Source organism: Crocodylus siamensis, chromosome 3 (genome assembly GCF_052110815.1).
Source record: "Crocodylus siamensis isolate JL-2025a chromosome 3, ASM5211081v1, whole genome shotgun sequence".
In the NCBI taxonomy this organism is placed as follows: Eukaryota; Metazoa; Chordata; order Crocodylia; family Crocodylidae; genus Crocodylus; species Crocodylus siamensis.
Genome location: NC_143397.1, coordinates 211,815,402 through 211,833,912, shown reverse-complemented (window position 1 = coordinate 211,833,912; position 18,511 = coordinate 211,815,402). Strand labels below are relative to the sequence as shown.

Sequence of the window (18,511 nt, the reverse complement as noted above, 5' to 3'; positions counted from 1 at the left end):
TATAATTTTTATCTTCATTGAGGAGGAGAAACTATTTACAGAAGAGAAGTTTCCTGCTGTGTTTATATTTTCAGAAATATCTGGAGAGGGGTCAGCAGCTGCTTCTCTGCTTTCAACAAATCTGCATTATTCAGGTTGTGACCTGTTTGGTCTGCAGAAAAACTGTTTTAGGAACAGTCACGTGTTCTGTTTACCACCACAACAAAGTCACCTTCACAGAAGCCTTTCAAAGTGAAAAACTAGTGCAATTTTACCTTCCTAAAGCCAAATTTCCCTTTTTTGTTACAAAGAATGCCTCCTCGCACTCTGAAAACTAGTAAGTACTAAAGTACTAAGAACGGAACTATTTTTGAGAAATGTTAATAGCGTTAATACCAAATAATACATTTTCTTTAGGATTCTGTGAACCATTCTGTACCGGCCAAAAGAGAATTATATAACTTAGCAGAATTCTACAGAATGACTGAAAAATTCATCTGGGAAGGTATTTATCTCAATAAAGTTCCCTGTCTGTGATTTTGAAAGTGCCTTAGAGGTGCTGGAAACTCCCATCACCTAAACTGTTTTAAAAATCTCAACCTATAGATTTATAGAGTACTTTCTATAGAGCCCTCTTGCCTTCATCCTACTCAGTTCTCTAGGATATTTTCATAAAAGAAAAATCAGTTACCACTTAATCTCGTAAACATCATCTTTCTATCCTACTTTTTAACTTTCTTTTTAACCTCCCTCTTTTCTTTAGTTTTCTTCAAAGTTCTAGCCAACACTATTTCTTTATCAATAAAGTAAACTAATAGACTCACCTTCCAGTGTTTCACATTGTGCTAAGTTGACATAGTCTGCATTTCGCAAGATCCCAGCTTTAAAGCCTCGGACCAGTCCTTCCAGGTAGCCATGGTCCACATTGAAGTAAAGCTCTGCGTACCCTGGCATGGAGAAAAAGAAGTTTGGACTTTTCTCCTGTTTGTGGGGAAGGTAAAGTGTTAGCACTGGGTCTTGTGCCGCTCTTTGGAAGGTAGTCACTAAGTCAGAGTGACTTATTTCTTCCTGTTTATTCCTCTCTGCACAGCTAAGTTCCACTTTGCTTGATGCTTACACAACATCATTTAATCAGTCAGACAACAAATCCAGCTCCTTCCTGTCAGAGTCAGAAATTTGATCTACTGTGGTGGAAGAAGTAGTAGAAGAGAGAGCAAAGTATTTAATTGTTGCTTACAGAAAGTTCTTTGGACCAGACTGGAAAATGTACAATTTAAAGCCCCCCCTCAACCCCTCTGAAACCGAACTAATATTTTTATACTTTTTGTATGTATTATCATCACAAAATCCCCTCTAATCATATATTAAGTAATGACTGAATTAGCTGTCTGGAAATAATTCAAGGGTTATTGGAAAAACTCAGATCATTTAAAATGTCTATCTGTTACTTGTTTTGGTCCTCAAGAATTTTCCATTGCACTCCAGGAAAGATAACAATCTATAAAATTGTTAGATTACTATCATGATGTGATACCTTCATCCTGAGGTTTTCTCCTTTGTTTTTCATTAAATTTTTTCTTGCCCTCTCTCCATCTGACTTTTATCATAGTCTTGGTGAGCATAATATAAAAATAATGAGACCAATATTGAATAATAATTCTTGTTTTGTATACAAGACCAGAATCTAGAATCCACTGAAGTAAATTAAATTTTCCAATCAATCAGTGAACATTGGATCAAACCATGAATGCTGCATGCCTCTGGAGGCTAGGGGGCATGGCGACTGCCCACAGGTGGCGGCGGTCGTGTTGGCGGCAGGGGTATGGTGGCAGCCACCCACAGACACCGCTGGCAGTGACGGCAGTGGCCAGTGGTGATCGGGGACTGCCTGCAGACACTGCCAGGGGAGGGGGGTTAGGATGGTATTACAAGCTACCTTTAAACCATCATAAAGTCACTTAAAATGGGAGCATTCACCCATTAAAGGGTGTTAATCCTGTGCTAAGTATCTTCTAAATGTTTTAAAGTTTACGCCAGTTCAAGTAAGCGAGTTATCTTTGATCCATTTTACCCAAGTTCTTTCGAGGGTATTGTAAGTCAGCTTCAGGGAGAGATAAACACACTATTTTCATTCCTCCAGCATCCCAGGATGCACCATTCCCAGACTTCCCACTCCTTTGTCTGTGAACTGGCAACCCTCCTGAACTCCACTGCCCAAAGGGGTGCTGCCGTGCCAAGCCAACACTCCCCCCTCAGGGGAGTTGCAACCCAGCAGAATATCCTGTCCTACTCTGAGCATCAGATGCAACTCACCAGTTTGCTGCTGTACTGAAGCATCCCCATGCAAACAGCAACAGCAATCCTACTACCTACCTTCATGAAGAGAATGAGCCTGAGAATGGAAACCATTCCAGCTGGGTCTTAGCTCTGCCCTGGCGTGGTAGCATGTATGCCAGCAAGCCCACTGGATTCTCAGCTCTGACCTGGTATGAGTAATAACCCAACTCCCCTCCACCTCCCCTTCCAAAAACAATCCCAATTCAGTAAAACACATGCAAGATTTTTGATCCTTTTTATTATTCTTTTTTTCACTCCTTATTTTTCTTTACTTCTCCCCCCTGCCCATTCACTTCAAACAGTTTTTTTTCCAAGACTTTTCCCCCCTCCTACTCCATGACTGTGGCTCCTGCTGGCTGTGGAGTGAGAGGAAGCCAGAGACCCTGATGGTGGTTTCTCCACCTCTGAGCTACGTGCCACCCTACTCCCTCTCTTTCCCACCCCAGGGAAGGATGGAGTCCTGGTTCCTACCTACACCCCTGCTTCCTAGGCCTTCTACATGGCAAGTCACAGTTGTGCAGGTCTGCAATGGCATTAATTAAACCTGTGACTGCTCTGAAACAATTCTAACTTTATGACAAGCAGAACATCCCATAGATGTAAAATGGTTTAAAGGTAACCTGTAACAGATTTGCAGCACGTCAGAGCAGACTGCATGTATGTGTGTAAGTGCCCTTATAGCCTGTTAGGTGATATTTGTACATGTATTCAATTAGTATGCAGTTACAATGGTTATAGAGTCTACAAAGTGGTTGACAGGGAGAGGGTTAGAACAAGGGTGGGTAATTATTTTGGCTGGAGGGCTTCCTAACGAGTTTTGGTGAGCTGTCGAGGGCTGCATAGGTTGCCACACCCCTGACAGTTACCCCACCTCCTAGTCACCATCTTGGGCCTGGAAATCCTGCCCCTGACCTTTCCACCAGAAATCCTTCCCTTTACCCTGGAAGTACCCGTTTTTAGAGGGGGGTTGTCATCTTGAAACTGGAGAAAAAAAACAAATCATGTACTAAAAAAACCAAACATCTATTATAACTCATTTCAATTTTATTTAAAAATTTATTTTTGTCTCAATTTATGTGCGTTTGCATAGTGTATCCACAGGTGATTGCATAATAGCTCAAAATATACTTACTTTTGCATATTGGGGGGCTAAAGGGGCTTGTATGTGGGGGCTCTGTGGTTGGGAAGTAGGTGTGAGGGTGTGAAGGGTGTATGTGGGGTGTGGAGGGATATGGATTGAGGGTATGTGGTTGGGGTAGGAATGTGTGAAAGGGTGTGGGTGTGTTTTTGGGTAAGGTTGGGGTTGAAGTGTGTTGGAGGGTGTCAATGTGTGTGTGGATATGGTGTGGGATGTGGGAATGTGTGTGGGGTTATGGTTTGGGGGTGGGACTGTGTGTGGGGTTATGGTGGCAGGGTGTGGGTATGTGTTGGGGGTATGGTGGGAGGTGAGGAGTCAGCCTCACCTGTCCCATTCTGGTTGCAGCACACAGTTTCTGGCTGCAAGATTGGGACCCATATGGCACAGCATGGGGCCAGTCCATGCTGGCCTGGCACAACATGGTTCTGGTTACAGGGCCAGAGACAACACAACACAGTTCAGAACCAGTCCAGCCTGGCCCAGCTCCTGTGTGCTGTGCCACATGGGTCTCAGCCTTGTAGTGGGGAACTATGTGCTGCAGCCAGGATAAGCTGGGCTGGCTTCATGCTGTACCTTGTGTCTCCTAGTCTTGCAGCCAGGAACTGCACAGTACAGCACAGAGTCAGCCCAGCCTGACCTATCCCAGCAGCTGTGGTTCCCCACTGCAAGGCTGGGACCCACAGGTCACAGCACAGAGCATACTGGCTGGGACAGACTGGCTCCATGCTGTGCTTGCAGTCCACAGCCTTGCAGCCAGAATCACATTGTGCTGAGCCAGTCTATGCACTGGCCAGGGCTGGTGGGGCTGTTCTGCTTCCCTCACCTCCAGCTGTGGGTGCTGCTGTAGATGCTGCTGTGGCTGCCCCTACACCTACCCCGTCTTCACCGTGCCATGCAACTCTGGATGTGCGGGTGGGAAGCTTCAGCGGGAAGCTCCTGCCCAGTGCATGGGGCTCCAGCTCCCAACCATCTTCCATCCTCTCCTCCTGCCCAGCTCAATGAGCAGCCCCTGCGGGTGGGTGGAGCAGGTAGAAGGCAGCTGGAGCTGGATCTCCATGCACTGGGCATGAGCCTCCTGCTGAAGCTTCCCCCACCAACCCACTTGGTGTAGCACGGCACAAGCCGCAGCTGGAGGCCAGTGAAGCAGAACAGTCCCACTGGCCCCAGCCAACACATGCAGCTTCCGGTAGTCTGTTCCCAATGCGGCTCCCACTTCCACCCCCTGCTGTGCCACTCTGGGGGCACAGGGAGGGAAGCTTCCCAGCTGAAATAATTGCCTGCCTCTGATCTGCTGCTTATACTCCCTGGCATCCGCCATTATTAAGAACATAAGCGACTGGTTTATGATTTTTGTTTATGGCTACAATATATACTGTGCTGGCACATGGCAGTACTCTTACCCAGTTCAGCAGCTTGAGTTATCTTGTATCTCACTACACTTGGGGAGGCCATACCAGTTTTTCTTGGCGTAGATTCTAAATACATGAAGCCTGTAGACAATATATCAATATGAACCACTTTAATTTCTCTGGAACCAGTGTGTTACTTTCTACTTGGTCCTAAACATCCCATGGGTTTCATTATTATTATTTGCCAAATACACCCCAATTTCTTTCTTAGTGCTAACCCCACAACTATTATAGTATAAATTCAGAGAAAAGGAGGAGAAGAGAGCAAAACAAACTTTACTGAATTTGAGATAGCTGGCTTTTCTATATGTGTATTTTATATATACGTATAAGATGGCTGTGTGTTTCTGCATCAGTATCAGGTTCTAACAGTTATTTACTTTTGTGACTGCTATCAAATTCAAGAGATTTATTTGTGTAAGTAAATGACCAAAATTTAATCATTTAGTTGGAAGTCACTCAAAGTAAGTTCTGGAGCTTATTCCATTCAGTGTAGAAAGCCACTCCTCACAATGCTCGTGAATGCCAGAATATGAATTGCTTCTTGCTGTGGTTGAACAAGTAGTTCCGGGGTAACCCCTTGAATAGGTGGGGGTATTTGTGTAAATAAGTTGAGAGAAATTAAGAAAAAATAGTCTTGGTTCTCCTGGCATTCACATAGTCACTGGCTTAAGGTACTTCCCTTTTGGCAAAAAGAACAAACCTCATTTTACTTTGGCTTGATGTGTCTTGTTTGTTTCAGTCATCTTTGTTATTTTTCAAGGAAATCCAATAGGCAAAAGATCAATACACAACCTTGTACGTAGGTTATTTTCACCAAAAGCAAGTATTGTTTTTAATACACACATCTCTGAGATGTGCATTACATAAACAAGGAATATCAGAGCAGCTAAACTACAGCCCAACAGTCCCAGCTATGTCAATACTCAAGTAGGAAACAATTCCAGCTGATGGGAATTCAAGGTTATATGGCTGGAGAACTTCCAAAAATGTGCCAGGTGAAGTCTTATACAGAAATGACTCTTGCAATATGTCCTAAGTCTAAGGCAGTGGTCACCAACCGATGGATCTCAAGCCAGTGGTACATCTCGGAGACTCTTGTGGTAGATCTCAGAGCCTCTTGGAGTCTATCCAAGGCTGAGGTAGGGAGCTGAGTGCCTGTGTGCATGCACACACATGCCCCAGCCCAGCAGGTCAGTCCATGAGGGAGAGAAGGGGCAGGGGCGTAGAGGCCCCCACAGTCAGGGACAGTGCCACAGAGGCAGAAGCAGGGGTAAGTTGAGTGGGGCCCCAGCTGGGTGGGACTTACCTGCCGGGGAGGTGCACCCCCAAATAATTTTTTTCTCGATCTGCACCCCCCACTTCCCTCCCCATAGACTTACCTGCTAGGCGGGGGGGAGGGGGAGAGCAGGTAGTGGCAGCACATGGTAGATGTTGGGTTGCTTTTAAAAGCCAAAGGTGATCTCCTACTTAAAAAGGTTGGAGACCACTGGTCTAAGGGCTCCTGGCAGAAGCAGATTCCAAACCAAGGATCTTCTAGTCAGAAAGCTGTATTCCTTGTTGCCATAAGTTTCACTCTGAGGATCTTCACTATTATGCTATAAAGGGAATATCTACATGTGAATATTAATGTGACACAATAAACTGTGGTGCTTATTGCTTTGGGGTACAGCATTTATATGTGCGGCTGGGACTATACCATGTTGAGCTGGGGCGGCATAGCCTCAGCTAGTAGGGGGCCCATGGGGTCACCCTGCCAGTCCGGGGCTGCTCTGACTCAGCTCAACATATTGTGCAGGGGCTGGCTGGAGCATGAAGGTGCTACAGTGCCAGGCTAGCTGGCAGGTAGCCCCACACTATAGCACCCTTGTTCCCCAGCCAGCCTTAGTCACTGTCTATACATGCACTGTGGCGGAGTAAATAAGTCCACCATAAGATAGTACTTGTATATGGCACTACTAACCTATGGCAGAGTTAATTAGTTTACTCAAGCTTAGTATCTCCGAACATGTATATGGAGACACTTTACTGAGGAACTAATTAGGCAACTCCACAGGAAGCATCTCATATAGCCCCAAAGAGAAGTAATCAGAGATGCATAAATTCCATTCTAGGTTTTAAATTACTTTTAAAGATAGCCAGGATTGGTTTATATTGCAGTTTAGCTAATGGACAAATAATTTTAGTAAGTTCTACAAACAAATTATTTTTATCCAACTAAAAGAAAGTCACCAAAGCACTACAGTCAAATAAAACAGTAAACTAACTATTCCCTGAGTTTGATAAACTTATTGTAGGAATGGCTCATTTTTTTACTCTTCTACCCAAAGGAATGACATTTTACAGTATCTACTCCTGTTACTTCTTGTTATCAGCAGTGGTTAAAACTACACATTTTCTTTTTTCTGCTATGTTTACCTATAAGTATATGTAAAATTTATGAGTGCAAACTCTGGTTATTTATACATAGATGCCAGTCAACATTAACAAGTTTTCATGTGAAAAATATGACAAAGTCACTTATTAACTTTGTGGTGTTAGGCTGAGATTTTTCAAAAGAACATAGTCTGCCAATTGTGTAGTAGCTAAACAAATATAAGTAGTATGTAGATTATGTTTGTGAAGTTAAATTGATTCAAGCTAAACAGAATATAAATGAAGAAAGAATGCAAATCTAAGGGCAGAATTTAGACTTTGACATCCAAAGCTTCAGAATATGTAAAAAATGTTACCACAAGGGGTCATTATAACACTGCAATAGAACTGCACTTTCCTTGCAATCTACCCACTCCCACAGTTAGAAATAAAGGCATAAAGTAATAGAAGATCAATGTTGTCTTTAAAAAAGAAAGAAATAGCTAAACTAATACTGCAAATGAAATTTTAAGAGACTGTTATTAAAAATCTTGTATATCTACTCAAAAGTAAACAATTATATTTTCTTTGTATGTGTCTTAGTCTTCTTGCCAATTCCTTTCCTTTAGACATTTTCCTCTTTTGTTGCGTAGTCTCCAGCTCCAGTAGAAGCTAATATTACAAAAGCTAAAGACCAGATGACAAAGAGTCAACAGTTAGGGAGTACTGAGTAACTGGTGCTTTCCCAATGAAACTCTGATCTTAAATCACATGGATTCAGAGGAAAATGTTACTGTTACCTAGCTAAAAATAATAAGAGAGCATTTTATTTATATTTAGAGCTCCACTTATTGCTCTTTATTCAGGAAAAATACTGTTCAACTCCAGTTTTGTTAATCCAGAGACTAATACACTGATGTGAAAGCACCTACACAAGTAACTTTATATATGTTAATTAGTCTTGTTAATGGCAGAATACATAGCTGTTTCCAAAACACAGTAAACAGAGATTGTTTTCTAAAGCTTTACCTAATTCTGCAAGGGTGTTTGGGAGATTTTTCAGACCTGTGGCTGACTTGACCTTCTTCCCCTGCCAATGAGAGTGTGTCACTTCCTTTGTCTACAGTCTGAGGCAGAGGCAAGAGCAGGCAACTCAGCATCTGAGGCAATAGTGATGCATGGGGTAGTCAAGGCCAGATTAATGCATAGGCAAACTAGGTACATACCTAGGGCTCTGAGCTGCAGAGGGGCCTGGTTCTTTCCTCCATGGCAGTGGTGTGAATGGCCCCATCTGCCTCTCTTCCTTTCCCCTCCCCTCTGCTGGCCTCGCCACTGCGGTGACTGCTTCCTAGCAGTGGCTCTGAGTCCCGCTCCCCACAAGCAGCAGTGCTGGGGTGGGGGCGGGTCTCGACTGGTCTGGGGCCTGCAAGTTGGTTTGCCAAGGTCCCACTAAAGGCTTAATATGTCCCTGGGGTACTGGCAGCTCCTGTGCCAATGTCAGTGGTGGCTGGCAGTAGTGATGATGTTATTTTTCTGTCGTCCACCCTCTCAAATGCCAAGTTGGTGCCCGGGGTTGCTATTTCAGTCACCCCACCTTAGTTACATTACCGGTCTGACGGTTGTTTTGTCTGGTTTCTTCACAGTAATATTGATGTGTCACTTCCCCCGCAAAAAGGTAAAGTGGATTTTGTTTTAAAGCTAACTGGGCAAAGTTGTTGTGAAGCTAAGCACTAATTAGATTATATAGAACTTTCATTTCAGAATGCATTTTAAATCACATTTTAACATGCCTAAGTACAATTTGGAATGTAACATTTTTAATATTCTGCTGACTCATAACTTGTAATGGTTTGGAAAGCCAACAAAACCTTTTCATTTCATGCTATGCTTCTAAATAAGTAAGTATATCTCAAATTTAAGATGTTTCTGATAAAAGCACGTGATCCGTCCCTAGAAGTCTTTCTAAAGCATAAATAATTTGAATGCCTCATTCACTGAAATAATGGTAAAAGGCAGGTCAGGATGTTACCTAGACACTAACTTGTTCAGAAGAGTGCAAGGTTTTGTAAGATACTTTGTCAACTGCTATGAATGTACTTGCAGAAATGAGGAGTACTAAATAAGGGTATAAGGATTCACCTCAAGTGTCTGCTTTTCAGAGGTTCTGAGAACCTGGAACTCAGATTAATTTGGTTAATAAAATTTGGTAAATTTCATAAAATCTCTTGTGATTCTCAGCTGGTGGCTCAAAAGCCACAAAAACCTTCTTATTCTCCTTTGCGCCATATTCTTCTCGCACTGTATGTTTGTGATCAGTGGGTGTATGTACAGGAGATGTTAACTGCTCAGCAGCCTAATAACACCATGCAGTAGCATGCCAGGCAAAATCTGTGCTAATACACTACTGAGCAGTAGTGGTAGACTACTGTGCAGTTAGCGTCTGTAAAAGCTGTGTACCAGCACTACTGTGTGGTAGCACCAGTTACTGCACATTGATTTAGTACTTGGCTGGGGAAGTACTGAATTTAATACACAGTGTCTATGGCACATTAATGAATGTGTAGATGTACCCAGAGTTCCCCAGAAGTGCAGACAGGAGTGAGCAAACAGAACAGGACATTGGGTGCCCATAAGATTTGCTTCTCCCATGTGGGTGGGTGTGGCAGGGTGTGACCTAGGGGTGCCATGAACTCCCCTAGCGCCCCCTACCCACCATGCCAAATTCGGTTTAATGCACCCGTGCTATCTCGCCCGCCACGTCTTTGATGGTAACTTGTTAAAGGGAGGCTGCCTTTCTAACCCTCCTTGGCACGGTGCCTTGATGTATCTTGGCTCTGTCTAGTTGCCCGGTGCACTCCAACCTCTGGGGCTGCACATGAGTCCCACAGTCACCCATGCCCTCACAGGTCCCTGGACTTGTCTCTGTGCCCGCCTGTGCCCTCGTGGGCGCCTCCTGGCTTCTCCTGCCCCCACCGGGGCCTGTCCCCCCGCAGCTCTCGTAGCCTGCACCAGGGCCTTGCCTCCACAATCCCGCCTTGTCTCATGATCCCCGCAACTGAGGCTCAGGTGGCCGTAGCCATGCCTGGCCCCTAGACCCCCTTCTTGGGGGTAACGCCCCACTGGGGCTTCTCACCTGTGCCCACACTGGGCTCCTCCCGACACTGCCCACACTGGGGCTGGGGTCGGGACATCCCAAAGCACAGCACTCTCTCCGGTACCAGGAACCCCCACGCTATTGGGGAGCTCCTATGAGGCCTCCTCCAACCCCTACAGCCTCACCCAGTCCTCCGGTGTAACACACCAACAAAACAGAAAACCACTCCCATGTTCCAGTATAAATGCCAAGCCAAACTGGCTAACCTTGCTTCACATCCCTACTAGGGTTTCCTCCACCCAGTATCCTCATGCAGACGCTGCTCAGGCCATCAGGCTTCTCTGCTATGCCTTCTCCCAGCAGCGCTCCCTCTTCCTCAGCTGCCAGAGGGGAACTGACCTCTGGCCTCAGCCTGGCTTGTTTATATAGGCCAGGCCCTGCCCCCTTCCGGTCAGCTGACCAGACTGGTTGTCTCAGCAACCTACACCTGTGCTGCCCTGGTGACTGGCAGCTGAGCCTATATTACTGTTTGTCAGTAGCAGGCACCTTAGTGCCCTGCTACAGTGGGGGTAACCGCTGGACTTTCATCATAGGTAAGAGTGGTGTTCCCATTGCAGGGGGGAAAAAACAGAAGCCCTTCCTGTTAACCCCAGCTGCAGCACCCTGGATGGAGGAGAGTGAGCTCTTGGTCTTATGGGTCTGTTGACCTACATAGGACTGCCAAGCATGCACAATCAGCCTGTATTATACAAGTTGAATTTGGAGGGACCGTGGTTCCAATGTAAAGTGTGGCATGAAATACTTACCTGAGATAACAACCCTCCAGATTGGTCAGTAATGTGATGGACAGATGACTGACAGAAGGGTCTGACTGATAATTGGTTCTGGCATATGAGTGACAGGTGGTGTGAGGTGGACACTATAAAACCTGTCAGGACCATCTCTTGGAGAGCTACAGAGGAAGTGATAGAGCCTGTGTGTACTGTGACCCTGTGTGGTGGCTGGGTGCTCACCTGGGACAGCGATGGAGTTGGTGTCAGTACGCACTGTGTCCGATTGGGACTGAAAGCTTGTGAGAAACTGAGTCACTTGATAAGCGCGTGGTGTGAAACCTGCTCATATATGTGACTAGTATGAGTTGCTTGAGTGGAGTGTGTAACTAAACTCCATCCATTCATGGAGGTATACACTCATAGACAGAGCCATCCTTTACTCACCTGTACTCACCCATCCCTTTGGAGGTACTTAGTACTCACTGAGAGTGAGGAAAAGATAAAAATCCTCTAGGAAATACTGCCAGGCCATCTTGCCTGTCAGCTTCAGAGTAATTGTCCCTGTCACCCCTGGTGGCAGGTTTGTATTGATTTTTTTCTTGTATCTATTATTGTATATAGTGTTCTCTTAACTCTCTGTTCATTGTTGTATTGTGGATTTATTATTGTTGGATTTTTTTATACTTACCTTGATAATATATCCTCATTAACCTTTGCCTTAGTGTTAAGTTTTCATTGATAGTGGTATACCTCTGGATGGGTTCAGGGGAATTAACCCTTTGTTGTCCTGAATCATATAGACCCCGGTGAGGTTGAAGGCCTAACAAATCTTCGTGCATGTAATAGGTGTCTTTATCAGGAGCTTGATCTTCATTCCTCAGCAGTTAGGATGGATGGGGTTGAGGGTTTGTGCTGTCATTATATCATGTGACTCCAGATTGACATAGGCCAGGTACAGACATTACACTTTTACCCATGTAAGTGATCAAAAACTGGTCTATAAAACAGAAGTTTGGTGCACATAGATTGGTTTGAAAATGGTGGAACCCTCTCTAAGATTTGTGTCCCCCACCAAAGAGGGAATGTATGTTCTGTTCACTACCAGTCTAAACAACGCCACTTACAGAAAACTGTGTAACTCAGATTGATTCTGACTTGGAGATTTTTGAATGTCTGTACCTAGCCATAGTGTCCAGAGACAGTGGTACCATATTACCATATGCTTCTGGAATGGTGGACCTGATTATTTTACAAGCTCTGGTGGGTTAGGAGGTCTCCAGCAGTTAAAGGTTACATACCACAGAGTTAATGGAAGTGTGTTTTTCAACTGGTATTGAATCTTCCAGTGGGCCATCTAATTTATTTTTATAATTTTGTTGTCAGTGTGCTCCAGAGCTCTGTATTGCTCTCTCCTCCCTCCATGGGTTATTATCACCTTGTGGTCTCATCTGATCACATGATGGCTTCTGCCAGCACATCTACATTCATGGCCTGCAGGCTGATCTTTCTATATTCTTTGAGTCTCCAGTTTCTCCAACTGCCTTTGTGGCATCTGCCCAGAAATTCTCATGCCAAATGAAAGTTAATGTGACCGACTGAATGAACTCTTCTAAACTTCAAAACCTCCTTTCAGGGTCACAGTAGAGAATGACTTTGTGGCTTGTTCCCTGTTTTATCATGCCATTAATTGCACAAATATGTGGCCAAGTTGCTACGTAAGACGTGATTAACTGGTTAATCACATCTTAAGTGTAACATCTGCTAGGGGCCTACATTCCATGTTTGTTGCTTCTGCATTTGGCAAAAGTAAATGAATTTACAAGGCACATTGTGGTTTGAGAATCAGGACCAGAATCTTCACAGGCAAGAAAAAGGGCAATGATACAGCATGTAAAATCCAAAGATAGTTTTCTGCTGTAAGACATTTGTCCTCAATAAGTAAATGTCCCAAATGATTATTTGCAATTCTATTGCCATGAATACACACTCTTCCTCTCGCCTGTGTCTTCATTTTTAGCAAATATAAATAGTTTTTTTTATGAACACTAAGAGCATATTTCCTCTTTTTCTTTCTGTATCTGCTCAGACTGCTCACTGGTAAGGCTTTGGTCATGTGGCAGTACCACCCAGTGACTTGCAGTAGAGATATATGACATAGTTTGTCTAAAAGAGTTTGTAGCCTTTTTAGATTAGGATCGCTCCTTGTTAGACTCAAGGTGTGTCTCGCATAAAGTGTCAGCTCTTCATTTGCACTCATTTTTTCCTACAAAAATACAATTCTGTTGAAAGAACTTAGAAAGACAATAAGAGATCAGAATTATTTTAACACTATGAATTTCTAGTTGAAATTTCTGAATTTATCTTGTTTATTGTGTTCGCATCTGACGGAGTTGAGGATCACATCCGTCAGGCTTGATGGGTCCTCAGGTGACTGAGGAGCCTGATTCTGGAAACACATGTTCTTCAGCAGCGGGGACATGTTGTTGCACAGGGGAGTGGGATATGCAGCCCCAGGTTGGTCTCCTTCTCCTGCCTCTACTGCCACCGTTTTGCCTTGGTATCAAGTCGGTGGGCCTCGTGCTAACATTGTTTGGCATCCCATGGCACCCATGAAAGGGTTTTAAGGCCATGACACCCAGAATGTGAATCACTAGGCTAAAACAAGTACTTTCCCACAAGTTCTATCCACTCTTTAAACAAAAGTTGAACATCTTGAAAAAGTTCAGTCAGTTGTTTTAATTTGATATTCTTTTTTTTTAATCAGTCATTGGATTTCATGAACCAATCTGGGATGCAAAGTGGATATGCCAGTATACCAAAGGTAAAGGTCTTCTCTCAGTATTCTTTTCTTGGTACTTCAAAGGTAATTTAAAGTAATCAAAGAAGCCTGGTTTCATGAGATTTAACTATTTTATATTCTAAAGAGGGTTGAATTGCTTATTAAAGTTCAGATAAGTTTTCAGTATCTTGGAGATTCATTTCAGCTGCACCAAATGTCCATATTATTTGCTAGTTGCCCATTTTGAGTCTTGGATTACCCATTAATAGTGTATGGAAGCGTATGACTAATGATACAACATTTTGTTGAGAGATTGGGGAAAATGAATAAGTTAAAAGAGTCTGGGATTTTGAGAGTCTATTACTGGCTGTCATGAGGGCATTTGCAGAATAGAAACAGATGTAACAACTGAACCAATATTAAAGGGTATCAAAAATATTTTTTTGTGATGCAGTTGTTATGTCTGCATTATTCAGTAGCAATACAAATTACTAAGTGTAGCAAAACTGCTCCAACTTCAACCTTGCTTCATTCAGGGGCAAAATTAGGGTGATTTATCTTGTTCTAGGAATACGCAGATGTAATAGATCATAGCAGCTCATGCAAATTTCCAAACAGCACATCCCCTTCCTTTTCTAAAGTGCTTAAAATGTGCATTTGTCCATATTCTTGTTCATGAATGATGCATGCCCCCAGCAGCTGGGGGGCATGGCAGGGGCAGGAGCGAGGCGATGGTAAGCAGGGGACCTCCCACAGATTCTGCTGGCACTGTTAGCAGTGGGGGTGGGGGGAGTAGCGAGCACTGACCAAGGGTCAGCAACCACCCACAGCTGCCACCAGCAGTGGCCAGTGGGCATCGCGAACTGCCTACAGACGCTGTGGGTAGTGTTGGGGGTGGGGTAACTGCCTGCAGGCACCACCAACAGTGTCAGTGACACCGTTTTGTAGAAGGTACACCGCCACACTCGGGGGGTGCACATGCACTCACGTGTACCCCCTATGCATCGTCTCTGTTCTTGGTTGTGATTAAAGACAGAGGGAGACAATGTCCACAGAGGAGAGAGCCAGATCAAGAAGCTAAGGAGGTGGGGAGTAGTAAGATGGAGGAAGAGGGAGAAATTAGAGGGAAATAGGGTTGAGCAAGGATTTCTTTCAGGCACAAACAGGGCAAAGTACTTGCCTGAATACAGAGAGAAAGAAGTCAGGCAAGAGGGAGATTGTAGTAATCTAACTTGGTTCAGTGACCAGTTTCATGAATCTATCCAATCTATGCCATCCCATTGACATTTTAGTTATTGTTACATTGTTCACATGCAAGTGCATCTGCCTCACTCATCAGCAAGTGAATTGTTAAAACAATAGGTGTATTGCTAAAACATTTATATATGAACTAAAGTATAAACAGAATATTTTCTTTGATTAATTAATCTAATACCATATTTACCCAAATCTAAGATAACCTTGAATTTAAGATGACCCCTCCCCACATACACATTAGATTGTATACATCAGCGGTTCCCAAACTCTGACAGATTGAGTACCAACAGTTTAAAACAATGTAGCCTTAAGTACCACCAGCAAATTTTTCATACACATAAGTAACAGACTGTATTAAAACAGGAGCAGAAGCTGGGGTGAATGGGGCCCTGGGGTGGGTTGTGGGATGGGCAGAGCCCTGGATGGCTCACCCAGGGCTGGAAGGGGGCTCCCACCATTGTGCACACCCTGGGGGCAGCATGGGGGTTATGTACCCCTAGATTTGTGCGCAGTACAGAGACAGACTGCCCACTGCATGCTGGGATCTGCACCCTGCTGCCATTTCCTTGGGAGCCTCACATGATGCCATGTGCACAGAGCCCAGTGCACAGTGGGCAACCCACCTCTGCCCCATGCACAAATCTGGGATCCACTTGCCCCCATGCCTCCCCTGGGGTGCACACAGCAGTGGTAGCCCCCCTGCAACCCTGGATAAGCCACCTGGGGCTCCAACCCTCCCCAGGGCTCCATCCACCCCAGCCCCCACCCCTACCTGTGCCCCACTCCCTCCCTTACTGTGGGGGACTTGATCTGCCCTTCCCACCTCTTGCCTCCCCCATACCCCTTCACCACCACACACTTACCTGCTGAGCACTGCTCCACATGTGGCTAAGCCATGCTCCTGACCACCTGCAGCAGGCTGCAGCTGTGTATCTTGTCTATGTACACCTTTCCCCCCAGCCTTATGTCACCTATGCGTGTATCACTCACAGGTTGTCTGCATACCACTGGTGGTACACATAACACAGTTTGGGAACCACTGATATACATGGTAAATATATAAAATTATTATAATTTTCCAGGTATAGAAGCTAATTATGGTGATGAGGGGGCAGGCAGTAAGGGAACAGACAGTGGAGGGTCATGTAATAGAGAAGGTGGTGGAGGCAGTAATGGGCAGGCTGCGGGGAATCAGTAAGGGGTAGGTGATGGGGATGGTGGGAGAGGCAATAAGGAGCAGGTGGTGGGGAGGCAGCAAGGAGGCAGGTGGTGGAGTATCAGTGTGGGATGGGGCAGGCAGTTGGAAGGCAGGTGGTAAGGAGCAGACAGGATGAATGCAGAGGGGGAGGCATGCAGTTTGTCCTCTGCCACCTGTCTCTACCCTACTTAACCCCTCTTCCCCCCACAGCCTCAGGCCCTTGCCCCCTTTCCCATCTTCCCCTTCTCTCTGTGCTGCTTCTGGTGCCCACAACCTTGGGTCCTTGCCTCCCTTTTCCCCTATCTCCCAGCCCTCAAAGTCTCTACCCCCTGCCTACTCCTCTGCCTCTGACCCTCTTTCTTTTCATAGTTTTATAGTTTTTGTTACAGCTCTGGCAGGCTCCATCCCGTCTACAGCCCGGGGCACTGAGCATGGCTCCAGCCTGTCCCCACCATAGCAGCATGGAGTCAGCACTGCTGCTACAGAGCCAGGCTGGGGCCACACTCTGTGCTTCATGCTCCAGTGAGGACAAGCTCTACTGGTACTGGAGGAAAGGTAAGGGGGAGTGCAGAGGTGGGAGGGAGACAGAGAGGGAAGGAGAAGTGGCACTGGGTGCAGTGGGGGCCTGAGACTGCAGGGAAGCAGTGGTGGGGGTGCAGAGGGAGTGGGGGTCAGACAGCAGCTGCAGCTCTGGCCCAGACCCAGGGTTGGGACCAGAGCTGGAGCTGCAGCAGCCTCCTTTCCCCTGCCACCTCATACTCAATTTCAAGATGAGACACTCTCTCCCCCATGTTAAATGGGGAAAACATCATCTTAATCAAGTAAATACTGTATATGTAATTAGTATGAATCAACTTCTGCTTCTAAAGTGTGATGTGCTAAGAATGTTTCACTAGATGGAGCTGTAAGATATTTCTGTGCATGTTGACTATATTCTGACTTGGTGTCTTGGAATAATGTGTGCACTGCAAGCAGCTTAATATAAATCACTGCGAGTTATAAAAGGAATGTTTAAAAGTTGTGAATTTGCTATCCGAGTTTTAATATACCTTTTTCCAACTTGTCTTCTCATACTGATAAAAAAATATGCTTTTTAATTTGGGGTTTTATTTGCCTTGTCTCTCATCATAATTAATAAGTAGGATAGGGTGAGCTAATTCTCCATGTAATAAATATGTTTTTGGCCTTTTTTCTTTTTTTACTTTATTTCGTAGTAAGTTATATCTGTGACACAATTTTGTCTTGTGTATTGCGGCTAGTCAAGTTAAGAATAGTTATAACATCTATCCTAATAAATACAAGTTCAAAGAAGCCATATCTATTATAGGTAGAAATGTCCTTTCCTAGCAGACTTCTATGAAATATAATTGACAGTATTTTTAGAAACTCTGAAAAATATAATCTCTGGTATATGAAAAACACCTGAACTCTATCTGCTAAAGATATTTTAATCTGCTGTTTTGTCGGCCATGATATTCAAAGCTTTTCAAGTTGTACTGTTTGCTTCAAGGAAAGACATTTTTGATAACTGGATCAGATATATATCTTCATTTAAAGCTTCACGAATATTTTGCTGTGAGAATATATTTTTATGTGAAGGACAAAAATCTACCTTGACAACCAATAGAAAACAGTAATTTTATATAATTTAGTCCTCGACATTTGAAGTTTTTTTTAATTTCAAATGATAAGTAATGTGCTGTACCTTGCCACTGCATTTGTTCCTGATGCCTCCAATCCTTATCCCTTGGTTTTCAATAATAGCAAAATCAGAACAATAATGTGGTATCTAAGTACTTGCTATTTTGTTATTGTATGAAATAATGTCTTTGTTTTTCGGTTTTACTTTGCTGATCATTTTGCACTCCAAAACTTAATTGGCCATAATAATTGACAAATAAAGCTGTGAAAATGAAAATAGTAAATAAATAAAATGTTGCTTTGAGTTAAGGTAAGCATTCAATTAGGAATGTTTTGGTTCATTTAGTTGCCTCTTTTGTAGTAGAACTATAAGGGTGTTAGGTCAGTTATTTAAGTGAACAAGTACGTAATTAAGCCGTGCTGCTGAAAAGACTGGAAAATCATAGGAAAGATGGCACATTCTGATGTATTGTACTAGCACCTTACTAGATTGTAAATTGTTCTTACTGTTACCTTGTTCTTTCCCTCTCAGCTGTTGCATTAAATATGAA

General features: G+C 44.1%; 1 protein-coding gene across 1 annotated transcript in view; it reads right to left on the bottom strand.

The window, feature by feature from the left end:
* ATP6V0D2 (ATPase H+ transporting V0 subunit d2) overlaps positions 1-1,074 on the bottom strand; it is a 33,181-nt gene extending 32,107 nt beyond the window's left edge. The window contains exon 1 of the mRNA XM_090040268.1: positions 804-1,074. Within this exon, the coding sequence (XP_089896394.1) occupies positions 804-933 (130 nt within the window). The 5' untranslated portion in view covers positions 934-1,074. The remainder of the gene's footprint in view (positions 1-803) is intronic.
* Between the last annotated feature and the right edge of the window lie 17,437 nt (positions 1,075-18,511).